The following is a 16,738-nucleotide window of genomic DNA, read 5'->3' as shown; positions in this document are numbered from 1 at the left end:
ACAATTGACTGGTGCATAAGATCCCATTCACATCATATTAATTGGACTGATTGTTCAGAGCTTTGTTAAAGTTAACAACATTGTTAACAGCATTTTTGTTTGTTTTTGTCAATGGTAATTTTTTCAACAGTGAACTATTTAATGATGCGCTCATATATTTAAAAGAAGAAACATTGTTGTTGTAATATTTTTAAAAGAACTGCTGATCTCAAGACTTAATGTGTCCATGAAACTTCCAGAGTAGTAAAAGTTGACACTGATATGACGTTAACAGCAAGAGTGATGTTAACAACATTGCTAACCTAAACAAACTCCTTAACAATCGACCCAATGGTTTACCAACACAGTTTTGTTGTTAAGGATACTATTGTCTTAGCCCCATCAATTTCATCACCAAGCAACTTTCTCAAAATAAACAGAAAGCAAAAGAAAAACACCAATACAAATGAGTGAATTAGCCAATTAATCAAATCGTTTGGCTAGTAATTGGTACATCAAATCTGATTTTGTACTTATATTTGCTGACATTACCTTCAACAAGTGAGCAGGAAAAACCTATAATCACAGAGACCAGGAGTTAAACCACTATTTCCAATATTCCCATTGTTTCTAAGACAGGTACAGTGAGAGATCTTCGTAGGTCGAAAAAAAAAATCGGTATGGTTTTTGTTTGGATTACAGAATTAATGGACAAAAATCGCTGTGAATTATTAGATGTGTGAATGGTTTATTAGAAGAGGACAACTTCGTTAAACAAAGATACTTCATGAAAAGTATAAGGTAATGGTAGTTGAATATTTGTAACAGTTTCTATTGATGTTATTATCATCTGTATATTTTCATGAATTATTAAGTTCATATAGTGGGTGTATTAATTAGACCTCTTTATTAATGTACAATTTTATTGGGTCATTTGAATGTAAATTATGCATAGTTCTATTTGAAATTATTTCTGCCAAACCTTAGAATAACTTGACTGACTGAATAGTCAATAAATAGAATTATATACATTTATTAGATATTTTTTTAAATTCAAAAGTTTTTTGGTCTTTACAGGAATTCATTAATGATTAATACACATTCTAAAGGCATATAGTTGCTTAATAATATCTATTAAGACTAAAAAAGGAGAAAAGCATAAGAGCTTTTAAGGAAACATTATATCGTTCAATTCCAATTTTCTCACAAGTGGTCAGGAAGTTCCTGCCTATAACCCTACAGCACTTCCCTGTATTCAATTGGCCAACACTTGTCCTTTTCACAATAAATATAGCCATATATATGTACTTAGAAAAATGATTAATGTGCTGACCCTGTGGTTTTGAATTGCAATCAATGGCTAAGGTTTATCAATCTTAGGCCATAAAAACAGCCATGGTTTTGTTAAGAGCAGGCTCTGAATCCCAATTTATCTGCATTTAATCAATTAACAATCAATTCCTGAACTTCATGAACAAGTGTTTACAATTTGCCAGTGATTTATTGAAAAGTGGCCCATTTATGGATATTAAGATAAGGCTTGGTGTGGAAGCCAATTTCATTGATGCTGGATATACCATTAAGGTAGGGGGATATTGAAACCTAATTATTACTGACAGAATTGAGATAAGAATCGGAGCTTACTGCTTTATCAGATTCTGAACAAGCTCTTTGAACTGGATGCTGAATTAATCCATAATTTAGCTCCCAGCAGATCTAGAGTGGTTTAATTTCATTGTTTAATAAATAGTATTTTTATATGTTCTGGTATTTTATAAATTATGTTCTCACCCCTACGCAGAGGGAACAGAAAAATCAGGGGCAGTATTCATAAAACATCTTCAGTCATTTTCTAACTTAAGTCCATTTCTTATTTTTTTCATTGTCAAATTACAAGAACTGTATGAGTGTTTTTAACATTAGAGTATGTTTTGTTTAATAAGGTCAATGTAAATATTGTATTTTGGAAGTTCTTTATTTTTTATTTCATATGACTAAAGAGAAACTAAAATTACGAGTGTGACTTAAGTTAAGAAATGGCTTAAGAAGTTTTATGAATACCGCCCCAGCTCTTTATGTGCTTATCAAATATTGCTCTCCCTGGGCCAATTTGTGACCACTGACTGTGCACAAGTCTAGTCTGATAGTTTTATGTGTCTGGTATTTTTGTATGTTCTTTTACATGTTCCTATATTTCTTTACATGTTCTTGTCTTTTTATGTGTTTTGGTATTTTTTATATGTTCTGGTATTTTTTATGTGTTCTGGTTTTTATGTGTTTTGATATTTTTATGTGTTCTGGTATTTTTATATGTTCTGTTATTTTACATGTTCTGTTATTTTACATGTTCTGGTATTTTTAAATTGGTATTTTTGTTTGTTTTTCAACATGTTCTAGTATTTTATGTGTTCTGATATTACCTCAAAGGCATTATTGACAAATGATGTAAAATGATTTAATAGGTGGCACATAAGTAAAATAAGATTACCGGTATATAATTACAATATAATTATAGTGATACAAGTACATGGAAGTATTTTGATAAATGAAAATGGTTTTGATTGGCTGATTTGCCCCGCACTATCAGTTTGCTTGTACAGAGTAGTGAAATTTTGTTGACAATTTAACTTTTGCAGCCTTTATGCAAGTGTGCAATGTCAGTTTTCTGTTAAATGATAATGTGGTTAACATATTTTACATTGAAATGTGGCTTTTTGGAATAAAGAACAAGAAGGAATATTTGTGAAACTGAATGATTTCTGTCTGGGCGATTGCATATTATTCAACTGGCCTGCACATTTATGGCCACAGGTGTAAAACTTGGCTACAGTATACAGAAACTATATATTCTCAAAAAAGGCAGTAGACAGATCATATGCAGACATTTGAATCTCTAATACTGCTTATCTGACAAAACCTAATTTTCTTACAATTGATTTTAGGTATAATTACCTGGAATTCTGGTCTGGTTGCTTGCCTTCCAATTGTAACAGCCCTAAGTCTATTCCAAATAAGGGATTGTAAATGCATACAACTTCAAACAAACTTTGTTAGATTTCTTGCTGGGTTTCACACAAATGATTACTTTTGAGCTAGACACAAATTTATTTGAGTTAAGTTTTATTCCCGTAAAGCTGAATTAAGCTGTCTTTCCAGTGTGTATTTATATTGTTTCTTTCTGGTTTTATCACATTGGGTTATAATTACAATAATTCAAAATTTTATAAATCCATATTTCTAACTTACAGTGAAAATCACTAATTCTTGGTATATGTACACCCAATCTCTGTGGTTCACCAAGAGAAAAATCATTACCCATAACTCTGTATAGAATACATGTTGGGTTATGCCCTTTGATTCTCTGAGAATAAATGCTGAGCATGGGCATCTTGATCTGTTAGCTGTGCTCTGGTAGATATATTTATGTTTAAGAAGTTTATACATCTAAAATGATGTTTTTTTCTTAGTCTGAGTTGAAGACTTTAAACATGTATTTATCATACTCTGGATTTTTTAAATGCTCCTGTTTAACAGCCTTTTTAAATTGTCTTTGAACAAATTTCCAAGGAGTAACTTCAACTTCAATTTACAAATGATTTTCAAAAATCCTTAAATGGCAGAGTCTGAAACTTGTGTCTCCAAAGGTTTTTTTTAGGCTGGCTTTCACTAAACCCTGCTAAACTGTATTATAGAAATATAGTTAAGGAGCTTGTATGTTTTCACAGACGTTTCCATATTTACCTCTGTGACAGAAAAGCTGTCAACTGTCTCAGACTTCCAGACCGTTAACCATGGTTGATAGCGCCCTGTGTCGGTAAATCCGGACACAAATAATTGATACATTAGCCGTTAACCATGGTTGATAGCGCCCTGTGTCGGTAAATCCGGACACAAATAATTGATACATTAGCCGTCTCCGTTGGGAAGTTGCCCCATTAGCCGGCCTTTATTATTTCGGGTTGTTTACAAATATGTGGAAAATAAGACCCAGCCGATATCAGATTATGCTCATTGACTGGAAAATTGTGATAAAATGTGCTGAAGGACAGTGCTCTACATTGCTCTGAAAACATAGTTGATTTATTATGGTATTAAACATAAATCTGTTGAACATCTAGACAAAATTCAGTTGTTACAAATCAATATAATAACAGTTGGAGATAAGTTCTCAGAATTGTTTGATGACATTCTAGCTTTCACACTGTCACAGCTTCCATGTTGTCATTTTCATTATTGTTGTTGTAGTGGTTGACATCAAGCAATTACATATAATGTTGGCTATAAGTCAGAAATCCGTCAAGGAAATTCAAGTGAAAACATGGTGACATAAATATTGTATTTGTAGCAGGACCTGTCACTCTGGTATTTTTTTTTATTTAATTATGCCCCTTTTAACATAAATGGCACAAATGGTTCAAATAATTTGGAGATTTATGTGTTTGACTGAGGTCAAATGTCAAGGTCACACTTAAAGGTTAAATCTCATGAATACAGGTAAATAGCGTGCAGTTTGAATTGCAGTTTTGTCCCTTGATTAACAAAGAAAAAGAGGAGCATGGGCATTTGCTTGCAGATTTTTAGTAATACTTGGCTGAAAGGTTTTGGGTTTGATTATTATTATCATTATTTACATGATTATTATTTTCTACTTTAAGGAGCAGTTCATGTAGTGGTGGAGGTTGTGGCGGAATGGAATCTCGGCTAGAGAAGTTCCAAATCATCTTTAACAACCCGACAGCAACCTACCATGTCAGCGACACCGTGTACGGATATGGATGGGTCATTCTTAAGGAACCCATCTTTGTACAAAGTAGGTGGTGTTTGAATTTTGTTTGAAATCTGTGCAGTGACAAAGAATACCATACTGTATACGGCTTTTGTTAAGAAAACGCAGGTGCCTCATGATTTTAACAAATTAATATCTCTAGAACATTTTTCAAACAAGAAAATGGAGATAATGTCAGTGTCTGGGTGTTGCAGTTGTATGTGTTGTGCACATCTTGAATGTTTGCAATAGCTTTAAAACCAATTAATTGTAACACACTTGCTACACATCTTAAAAGTGACAGTTGGTTTTTATATATTTATTTTAGCTGATTGCTTATAAGATAACTCTTGAGTCTGTTTCCTGGGTAGAAACCAGTACTGTGTCCTTATTTGAGGGGCAATGAGAAAGTACCCCAGGTTGGGATTGAACCTCTTTGGGGATAGGCGGACTCCTATACCACTAGAGCACTATCACCCTTCAGTGACAATTCATTATCATAAGTAGTGTTAAAACAAAGCTACTGACAGCTGGAACCCTTCAATAAATGTTGATATAAAATCATGCTCAAATATTACCTTTGAAGTCCACGATTTTGAAAAGTGTTAGTAAGGCGATTCAGCAATAGGCTGTAGCGTTATTGGTTATTTGACATTATCATGTGATGCGTCCAATGTATTCAAAATAGGTTACAATACCCGTCAACTTATATACTAGTCCTTGTGGGCGAGAAGATATGTTATCAGTTTTCTAATTTTTTCTTGACCGTACTGGCATTGGTTTGCTCCCACTACAACCAGGTTGTTTTTGTCGTATTTAAATTGTATTTTTCTTTCAATTTTGGTATCAAAGAGTAAATTAATCATAATAAAAGTTTTTTCAGATGCATTACCGGGAAAACTTATTTTTGGTGCCTAAACTTGAGCGAGTCCCTTTAAAAAACGATTAACAAAATCTTGGTACAAATGTTTAGTCGCTCTAGCTATTCTTCAATAGAATCCTTATGGAGGTGAAGTTTTCTTTGAATGAAATTGATTTTACTGTAATAAAAGTCTGTTCTGTCAATCAACCGTTATGACAATGTTAATAATTACTGATTTACTGCGAATATACTCCAGCATTCTCGTGATTAATACATAACCGCCCTTGAAGTTTAGTAATTGCGATAAAGTGAATGCAACATAAAGATACTGGTGCAGGTAGCGGATAAAAATATAGCATTTGATGAAGCAGATTTACCAGGCGACTTCTTGTGGTGTCTTCTTGTGATGTTCACATGCATTTAGGCGCCCATGGAAACAAATTCTTGCACTTTAATGTAATTTGAAAGCCAGAAAATTCTGTGAGAATTCCTCTATAATTGTCACCCTGGGGAAGAACACTGGGTTCCTTTATCGAATCACGAATTCCTATTAGATTGGAATCAAACTATATTTCAGTGTGGTAACGTTTTGTACTTGTCTCTCTTGGAATAGAACTGCAAGGCAAAAGAATGAAACTTATGTCCTCTAATTATCTTGTACTTGTCTCTCTTGGAATAGAACTGCAAGGCAAAAGAATGATACTTATGTCCTCTTATTATCTTGTACTTGTCTCTCTTGGAATAGAACTGCAAGGCAAAAGAATGATACTTATGTCCTCTTATTATCTTGTACTTGTCTCTCTTGGAATAGAACTGCAAGGCAAAAGAATGATACTTATGTCCTCTAATTATCTTGTACTTGTTATGAGACACCATTAGGTTATGATGTTTATTGTGCAGGCTTATTTTTGCATTTATATTTCAACTAGTTTGATGTTATTCACCATTTTCAAAACATGAAAACTTAACCAGACTTTTAATAAACAGATATCACCATCTTACATGCAATAACCCCTGGCGAGGGGGAAAATTCCTTTAAATTTTTATCCATCCCTTGGACCCAACCTATAAATACCTTGTTTGTCTTTGTGATTTTGGAAAAAGACCTGAATGCTTTGTACAATACATTTTTGACATTCATACTCAATAGTGATTTTCAGTTTAATGAATTGATTTTAAAGAAGAACATACAAATAATATATGTGCGCCAGAGGCATGAAATTCTTTCTAGCTAAGGGCAAGACCCTCTGGGAATTCTTCAATAAATATGTGTGCTTTGGTATTTATGCAAAATAGCCATATCAGAGTTTTGACCCTTTATTGTCAAAATATATGCTTTACTATGTTATGGGTAGATTAACTTATATATCATGTGTATGATTATGATAATAATATGCTGTACAAGTGGAAAAATAGTACATCCGTTATGTATAAAACTATCCAAATAGGTTTCTGAACCCAGTTCCTCAGGTCTGCTTTTAGTGGGCTTTGACCCTTGTAAGTATTATGGTCCAAACCACCCAGGAGATTCTTGTGTTTTTCTTCAATCTTACATGAATAAGCTATGATTTTGCTGGAATTTAATATCTTCTACAAAGAATAATCATTTTGAGGTAAATCAGCTTTATAATTCAGGCGCGTAGGAAGAAGATTGACTTTAGGGCCACAGAAGGGGTGGGCCCGGGAGGGGTGTCCCTCCCTTCGAGATTTTTTTCAATTTTAAGCTTTGAAAGACTCGATTTTCAGTGAATTCAGGTTTTACTATCATGTTTTTATCGACACCCTTCTCGGTTAAAATAGTTGATATATATAAACTATTATCGTTTAGTAGCATTTATTCATATTTGCGCAGTCTCACAATGTATGTTAAATTAGCACAGTTTACCTCTTCATAGTGAAGCCACGAGTGACTTTGGAACCATTGCTAGTTGAATGCCATGTGTTCAGTCATTTAGTGCCAAAAGATCTCTTTGGAAATTTAAATTTTTTAGGCTGATTTTGAACGTCCATTTTAAAGTCAAACTTTAATGTGACGAGTTTGAAATAATACACATTGCTGGCTATTGAATGACAATTCTCTTTTAACGAATAATTGCAATTATTACAATGAACTTCAGTTTTTGAAAGATCAAAAACGATAGAAATAATTATTGTCTTATTGCCTCTTCTTCCACTTACCCATCTTTAATAATTGGCCGACCTTTTTCACGCCATTCACATGCCAATTAGCTAGATGGTCACAGGTTTAATTATGACATGGTGACCTGTTTATTAAACATCGTGTCAGACTGGTATTGATCTATAGGCGCGTAGCTTTATTTAAGATACAATTATTAAGAAAATTGATATCAAATATTCGCGGCCCCAATGCCGTTACTAGCCAGAATATTGGGACCGCGACTGCAACCCCTGCGGCCCCAGCTCCTACGCGCCTGTAATTGAACAAAGTTACCACATTTATAAATGAGATTAATCATCCAAATTGTGCAGGTTTGGTTAAGTAAGGAGGCACATACAGTACTGTAGAATACTTGATGTTTGGTGAGGGACTTTTTTTCCTGATATTTTTGTGAATGGATGATATTTTTTTTAAAAGATCATGCCAAGATGTAAAAATTTTGAGAGAAAAAAATAAATTAGTGTTGCTTTCAGTTCTTTAGATACTTGAGTTACAAATTCTTAAATGGGTTAAAAACCAAAAAGTGCAAAAATAGACTCTCAAAAAGTAAAGACGTGTACAGTATTACAGCAGGTATCCTGCCCAGTGTCTGTTGTTTTAGTGGGATGATACAGATAGTGATTTATGACAACACCTTTTGCTGATAAGATGTATTATCATTTTAATTGTCTGACAAAAACAATCAAAGACTTCCTGATGTTGAAGGCATTGTGAGTTATTTTCTGGCTTGATTAGATTGGCAGAGTTTGTTGATAGATATTTTATAAGAGTGTATCAGTTATATTACTGTTCACCTGTTATGTAATAACATGAGAGTAAAAATAGAAAGTACAACATTGTGCTTTTTGAGTTTTTGCTGTAGCTTACGCCTTAAACTGTACATGATATTACTTCCTAACTGACTTACTGTTTGAAGATCAAGTTATGAGTTGAAAGTTTGGAAGCATTGAATGGTCAGGGCTTTTGCTCCTCCCAAATTATAATGAAGTACATCATATTATGTCAATCAAATTCATACGTAAAAGAAAGTGACTGCCACTGTTGGCAATTTGGCATATTCTTTTACGTATGATGTGGAACTAACCTCGGAAGAGGCAGGACTAACATCACCAAAGCATTCATACATGAACAGTTTGCATTGGTTTCACTAAACTGGCCAATGAAAAGTTTTATTTTTTATTTCACACTTGCAACACAATCATAATTAAAGAAAGAGTTGAGACTGATTGCCGAAAGCTGCTGTTGAGGTGGTACAAATTTACTGTCTCTTTGGTGCAAACAGGCATTATAGGTAATCATGCTTTGTTTTAATGATTGACAAGTTTATTTGCCAACAGTAGTAAGTATTATTGTATTTGTGGCTTTGCTTTTGTTTCTGAATGTATTTAATGCACGATTATTCATGAGTGGCAAATTGCAAGGAAATAGTTGTTTTTGCCAAAAAGAATTACTGCAATAATTGTGTGTTGTGTCTTTTACTGCAACAGGGAAAAAAGGCTTCTGTAACAAAATTTGTGTAAAAGCTAAATTTAATATAATCTTCTTAGAACAAACAGCTTTTGTGTTGCAGGGTTAACACCAGAATGTACCATAACCTTCTATATATAATGTCATTTAGTATCTTTTGACATTAACCCCATGATTCTCTGATGGTGATGTACAACGTTAAATGTGCCATAATTTTGATGCAAACACTTGGTGTCATGCAATAATTTGCCTAGTTTGGTTGGAACATGATATGTTAGTTAGTGTTCATGTTTTGCCCTGTTTTCTTTGTTTAAGACCACTAACCTAGCATGACACCCTATGTTCCTGAATTAGATTTTATGCCTGTCAATTACTTTAAGCATCTTGTTCAAAAAGGAATAAAAACGAATGGCAGCATGCAACCCTCAGAGAAGGCAATGTCCTCAATATCTGGAGGAGACATTATCACAATCAACTAATGGATTTAAAATTGTCCAAGTGAACTTTTTTATTGCTAATGTTGGAAAAAGACTATGAATTGAGTGAATCAGAATGCACAATTTCAGATTTAAAACAGCTATGATTTTCTTTGAAGAAGACACTTAAATCACCCTAACCACTTTTAAATGCTATATTTTATAGAGGAGAGGGTGCACATCCATTAGGTTGTGCCCTGAAGTTGTGACTTCTCTAACGCCAAATCCTAGATCCGCCTCTAAAACCAGAATCACGTGCATCTTCTCAAACTTTATAAGTAAACTAAGCACCAGTTATTACCCATATGCAATAAAAGGTAAACTAAGCACCAGTTATTACCCATATGCAATAAAAGGTAAACTAAGCACCAGTTATTACCCATATGCATTAAAAGGTAAACTAAGCATCAGATATGCAATAAAAGGTAAACTAAGCACCAGTAATTACCCATATGCAATAAAAGGTAAACTAAGCATCAGTTATTACCCATATGCAATAAAAGGTAAACTAAGCATCAGTTATTACCCATATGCAATAAAAGGTAAACTAAGCACCAGTTATTACCCATATGCAATAAAAGGTAAACTAAGCACCAGTTATTACCCATATGCAATAAAAGGTAAACTAAGCACCAGTTATTACCCATATGCAATAAAAGGTAAACTATAAGCATCAGTTATTACCCATATGCAATAAAAGGTAAACTAAGCATCAGTTATTACCCATATGCAATAAAAGGTAAACTAAGCATCAGTTATTACCCATATGCAATAAAAGGATGATATGCACAGTATTTTGTATTTTTTTCAGACTTTCAATCATCAATAATGTTTTTTGATCAACTATCAATATCAAGCATCATGTTCATAAAATGTACTGGAAAGCTCTTCTTTATAATTGACTAATTTCAGATGTTTATAATGCTACTTTAATGTGTAATAATTCAAACTATTTACCTAATAGACAAAACAAAATTATTGGGTGTCTAAAAGTATTTTCTAACCAGCTTGAAACATCATGAACAACGTTATAAAGTTAGAACAGCATTCTGAAAATATGGAGAACATTCCTGTTTCATGTTCAAGGTTAATCTTAGCAGCATTAGCACCCTCCAGGAGTTAATCCAGACCTGTCTGTAGATTCTTCACAATAGCTATTGTAGTCTTCCCTTCAAAAGTAGGGGAAAAACCATGTGGAATTTATCCAATCTTTTGTCAGCCACATGCTAAACCATTATATGCGCTATTTATTGAGGAGTAAATGTTATGTGTTCCAATATTTTCCCTTCAATTTGCAGGTTATAATGTATCGGCAGTTCTTGCTCTGTTTTCAGGATTAAAGATACCAACAGGTTTTTCCTGAGCTGCTATTTTCTGACTGTTGATTTCATGCAACCCAATAGTGTGACAATAAACAAGATAAACAAGATGTTTGGAAAACTTCCTTCTAGTTTATTGGTAAAGATATAGCTTGTCTATAATCTAACTCCGTGGTGCAGTGTTCTATGGAATAATCTTTGTTACAAATAAGTTTAAACTAAATTAAATTATAATTCTTTCTTTGAAATGACCTAATAAGATGTCTTAATCTGCTCCTATACATTTTTGCAATAAATGTGTCATTCTTGAACACAGAATACTTTGCAGCTAAGATGCAGTGTGAGGCTGCAATAGTCATTGGAACCAATGATAGTTGTTGTTCCTTTGCACTGAGCTCTAAAGATAGCTTTAAGGTATTTGTTTATTGTTTTTGTCATTTCAAGCTTGTTTGTTCTTGTTTAAGAACAAAGTTGAAGTATTGAAATTTCCTTGGCATCTTTGTCCTCATCAATTTTTTTTAACTCCAACACTGTTCAAGATTTTCAAATGAAAGTTGATACACATATTGCCAGAGACATTACTCTCATACCGCTTTCCCATCGAAATTTACCGATATTTTGAGCTTTTAAAAACTCAATTTTATAAAATTGGTCTTAAATTTTCTTTTAAAAACCTCAAAATTTTACCAACCATGCTAAAATTTACCAATACGGTACAAAAGACCACTAATCAGCACAATTGGCATTCTACTAATCAGCATTTTTGTAAATATCAAAGACATTATAAAACTGCCAAAACACTAAAGAAAACAACATTTCCAAGGTGTTATTAATTATATATACAGTGTATAAAATTTTACACATTTTGGCGGGAAAATTGACATACAAAATTCAGCAGTTGTCTGCACTTACACTCCGACCTGTTTTGGCTGTCTGATTTGATTTATTAGCAGCACTTCTGAATAAGACCTTGTTTTTACAAGTCAGAGGTAATATTCCTTCTGTTTCTCGATCAAAACACTGACATTTGACAAGTCTCTTAACCATGCCGTATTTTATGCGTATTTTCCGAAAATCTAAAAATAGTATCAAATATCAAGTTTTTGTTTACATTGTTTCCATCATTGTTTTTGCCTGAAAATTAAAATAATAAAAATTCTACCGCTTTTGAACCCAATCTACCGCTAATGAGGCCTAAATCTTCCTCTCTGTCATTGCAAAAGTTTCAAATGTCTGGAAACATTCACAATTCCTGAAACCATTCTTTATAAGGGAAGACGCGTTGGAGCATTTTCAACACATAACAAAATGTTATGGCTCCAATGATTACCCGGCGTGAGCTACATGTAATGTAGGTTATTGCTTTAACACCAAATTGACCAATGGTAAATTAAATGTTTGTAACAATTTTCCCTCCTCTTACAAAATTCTTACTCTTATATTTTGTTTTGCAAATATTGTTGACCTGTGCTTTCATTGATGAGTTTTAAATGTTGAAAAATAAACAAATAACAAATATATCTGAAAATATATGTGTTAGGTAATGTTAACATGGCTGCCTGAAACGTGTGAAAACATGGATGTTTATTTTAACAGCAGTATATGATCAGGAGGCAAAAGAAATGCCGAGATTCAAATTCAAACCTAGATTATGTGCAGTTTATAAACCTGTTGGCATGACTTGCAGATGTGCACCCTCCTATCCTGTTATCAATTTGTATTTTACAACTGACTAGTCGTTTATCTTCAAGTCTTTAATTGGCATCGAGAATGCCACAAACACCTGAATGAAAACAAATGTTGATGGCATGGTAGGTGGCAGTTATAAGAAGTGACAACTGTTTCTTTGTGTTGAACATGAAAAATAGTTTTGAAGGTTACATGCCACTAAGATTGTACCAATTTGGCTACATTCCACTGAATCTTTCAATGGCCAGCAAGTCAGTGACACATTTTTTTGGCAAGCCTGCTCATTATAGATGGGTCTAACATGACTATTGTAGGTTGATAAGCATGAGTTGGGTGTAGTTTTCTAATATTAGGTATCAGATCATCCTTTTTTAGTACTTGGCTTGATAATTTTTTGTACCTCAGCTTTTGGCTTCCATTTTCATTGCTATTCCTGGAGAAGCAGAAATTACATTGTTCTGTTTATGACCTAAGCATTCATTTGAAACTTAGAGGTTACTTAAGGGTTGACATAATAATAATTCTGCAATGCATTGCATTGTCATTTATTGCCTGTTTTACAATGAAATGTTTACAAACTGAGATATGCCTTTTGTGCACAATATACTGCTATAATGAGCGCACTTCAATTTGTGCACAGAGGCTTCATATCTGCATTCATTTGTATTTTTGCTGGCACCATTGGTCTTGAAGATCAGAGAAAATCATTGGAAAACAATCCATATATCTGTCTGATTGCGTTTTTGAACTATTAAAATTCAATATATCTGCTTCTCAAATTGACTTGGTCAATAATAAATTTGCTTAAAAATTCAAGCAATCAGCTAAAATATTGTGATTTTGTCAGAAATCCAGGTCCAAAATCAAGGACACAAACATTTCACTTTTTTGATATGCTTAAATCTTAACATTGGGCAAAAAAATGTCTTCTACACAAATGGTAAGAAAAGAAAGTGATTTTTCACTAATTAAATAAATGAGCCTATTGTTCCAATTAAGGTAATTGCATTTGCCAGAAATTAAGGTGCTTTGTAAAGTATTGGGATAAATTTTGGACTGAGGACTAAAACTTTCTTTTGTCTTGATAACATTGCTTTTCTATGTACTTCAAGAATGGCATTGTTTTCATTTTTTTTTTTTTTAATCATATGAACCAAAGTGTATGTGAAAACCACATTTCAACATGTGGCAGCAAAATTAATGCCAAATGATCATTAAGAAAAAACTTAAAATTTGGAAGAAAAGAAGCAATTGAATTTCTCTAATGTTGATGCATTAGTAGGGGTATGATTTCTTACTATGTTTTAGCTGAAAGACAAAATTTAAAACAAACAATAATGCTAAGTAAGACAGATATAGCTTGCGTCAATTCACTATTAATTTAAAGTTAGTTAACAAAAGTGTCAAATCGTCACCTTAATTGATAAACTCAATATCTGCTTCTATTTCTATAAATGGCAAACCAAAGATTGCCAAACAAAATGTCACTTATGTTAAATGCTACCTCTTAACTAGTCCAGTCAAGTGCATTGTAAATTGTTGTAATATTTTCTTGTGAACTATGAAATTGGATCCACCCACGGTCATGGTTTACAAACAGATTAGATAGTCACAGTTAATAATGGTTGTCAAAAACTTTTTACTATTAAGGGTTTTGCTACAGGGTTATGGGAGGGTGCTGCAGCCCTGTCCTTTTTCCGACCACCCTTCTGCCCCCATGAAGATCAGAATTTCCACCCTTGATTCTGCCTTTAAAGAGTCAAATGCATAATATCATATATTTTTCTTTTGTTTTTAAAGGAATAATGAAAGCACACAAACTATATTAAGTAGTTACAATATTATTAAATTAAATAAACACACACAATATCTAACATATTGTCTGTGAAATTCATAATGTTGAATTATTCACTGCCTGATACTTAGTGCCATTTAGTCCCTAAGCACAGACCTCTCCCTCATTTCTGCAACACCCTGCCCTTTTTAAAACCTGGCTGAACCTCTAACTATATAATTCAAGGTCTGGATCTGAAAGTGTTGCAAAAAAGAGTTGAAAAATAACATTATTTCATTGAGTAAAGTAATGTGATATTCACATGCTGTGTGTTATTAATCCACAAAATAACAAAGCATGCTGCTTCTGCAAGGCAGCATAGATGTCAATTATAGGTAAGAAGCTTCATTAAGTGATGAAGTGCTGAAGGAGAGAGGGAGAACTAGATAGAATATGATTGTTGTTGTAAATACCTACTTTTTATGACTTAGAGAGCTTTTGGGAGATTTGGATGTTTACAAGCATTTATCTGGATCAAGTTGTCAAGCACATGACTTAAAAGACTTCTGTCTCCTTATGCCACTTCAAGGTGTTAAGGATCATGAATGTTTTCATCTTGTAAAAACAGCATAAAAATTAAGCTACTCAATTCAGTGTGATAAAGTACTTGTCTTTTTCAGCTTATTATTAAGCTAGTTGAGCTGCCTGACTGTGGTAGAGCATTGAATACCCCGAGTTCTGATAAAGGTTGATTTCCAAACAAATTGTTCAAACTGACTGACTTTGGTAGGTTAAGGAATTGCTGGTATTAGTAGGATACAGACTCGCTAGGACAAAGTTATTATCTAACAAAATATTTCTTAAACTTGTGTTTCACTGAACCTTTCAAGGCAGTCATCCCATCATTTTTTGACATATTATAAAAGCTATTTTGATGCATGTGTGGTCTGTTTGTTCGGTTCGTGTTTTTGGCCCTTACCACCCTTACAGTGCCTGTACACAGGGTTGTACACAGTGCCTGTACACAGGGTTGTTCACAGGGTAGTACACAGTGCCTGTACACAGGGTTTTACACAGGGTTGTACACAGTGCCTGTACACAGGGTTGTACACAGTGCCTGTACACAGGGTTGTTTCTTAAATGTTTGACTACTGGGCTTGTCCCTGGTGTTTTCATTGCATTCTTGTACCTGCTGTTTCCTGAACCATGTTAAAATTGTGTACTATGGAGTATTGAACTGAATACATGTGTGCTAGATGAACTTTTTTGTTCTCGTTAATTCCTGACCCATGTTGGCAAGCTAAATAATCTATTATCTGTAAAACAACAGCTTGGTACTTTTTATTCTGACTTGGTGAACCTTATAATGGCTTAGTGCTCAGCTGACATAAAATATAGTCAAGAGAATGTCTGTAAAACTAATTTGTGGTACTATTCTTGTTGTTCTCTGTTGGATGTTATTGCTACACTTATTGACTTCAACCTGATACATTAGCTTAAGTACTCATTTTCTATACACAGAAATCATGAATGCACCCATTAGTATCCATGTTATTTGCTTATTTATGTAACTTTGAAATGTCTTTGTATTAAAGGATGGATTTGTCTCATACCAATTGAACTTGCAGGCTCTTCAGTTCTACACCTTAAAGGTTTGCCTTTGTGCCATTGATCATTGGCACTGGATTGAATTCCATCAGATAATTTCTTATTTGTGTTACACAAGTAAAATGAATTTGACAATTTCTGCATTTCAGGGCTAATAAACTTTGATGTCAGATTCAGGCAGAAATACCAATACATTAGTACAGGTTTTGTTTGGAGCAATATCAATATTTGTAGGAACTTTCTTACAAAGAAAAATCACCATTTTGCTTTGACAGCATTATCAGTTCTGTCATATTAGCAGCTTTAGTACCCATGTTTCTTGCATTTAAAACATTATAAGGTTGTTCATGTCTAAGCAGCTTTGGTACCAATTTTTTTTTGCTTTGACAGCATTATGATATGTTTTGTCATAAAAGCACCTTCAGTACCCAGCATTGCTTACCAGTTTTGTCATGTAAGACTATTGATAGGTTTCAAATTCATGTTTGTTGCTGTTTTGTCATGTATAAACACACTTTGGAACCCATGCCTGTTGCTTTGACAGTATTAACTGTTTTGTCATATAAGCATGGTTTGGAATCCATGCTTGTTGCTTCGACAGTATTATCAGTTTTGTCATG

The 16,738-nt window shown here is 33.5% G+C and overlaps 1 protein-coding gene across 4 annotated transcripts in view; it reads left to right on the top strand.

Moving 5' to 3' along the window:
* The window catches only part of LOC128239287 (arrestin domain-containing protein 4-like), an 80,256-nt gene that overhangs the window by 25,414 nt on the left and 38,104 nt on the right, over positions 1-16,738 (top strand). For 3 of the 4 annotated variants that reach the window (XM_052955868.1, XM_052955869.1, XM_052955870.1), the window contains one exon: positions 4,635-4,789. In XM_052955868.1, coding sequence (XP_052811828.1) covers positions 4,635-4,789 — 155 coding nt within the window. Of the gene's footprint in view, positions 1-638; positions 781-4,634; positions 4,790-16,738 lie in introns of those variants that run through there. The other variant, XM_052955871.1, reaches the window with a different exon arrangement.

Source organism: Mya arenaria, chromosome 6 (genome assembly GCF_026914265.1).
Source record: "Mya arenaria isolate MELC-2E11 chromosome 6, ASM2691426v1".
Lineage (NCBI taxonomy): Eukaryota > Metazoa > Mollusca > Bivalvia > Myida > Myidae > Mya > Mya arenaria.
Note: the sequence above shows the minus strand (reverse complement) of the source record. Positions and strands in the feature narration are given on the sequence as shown.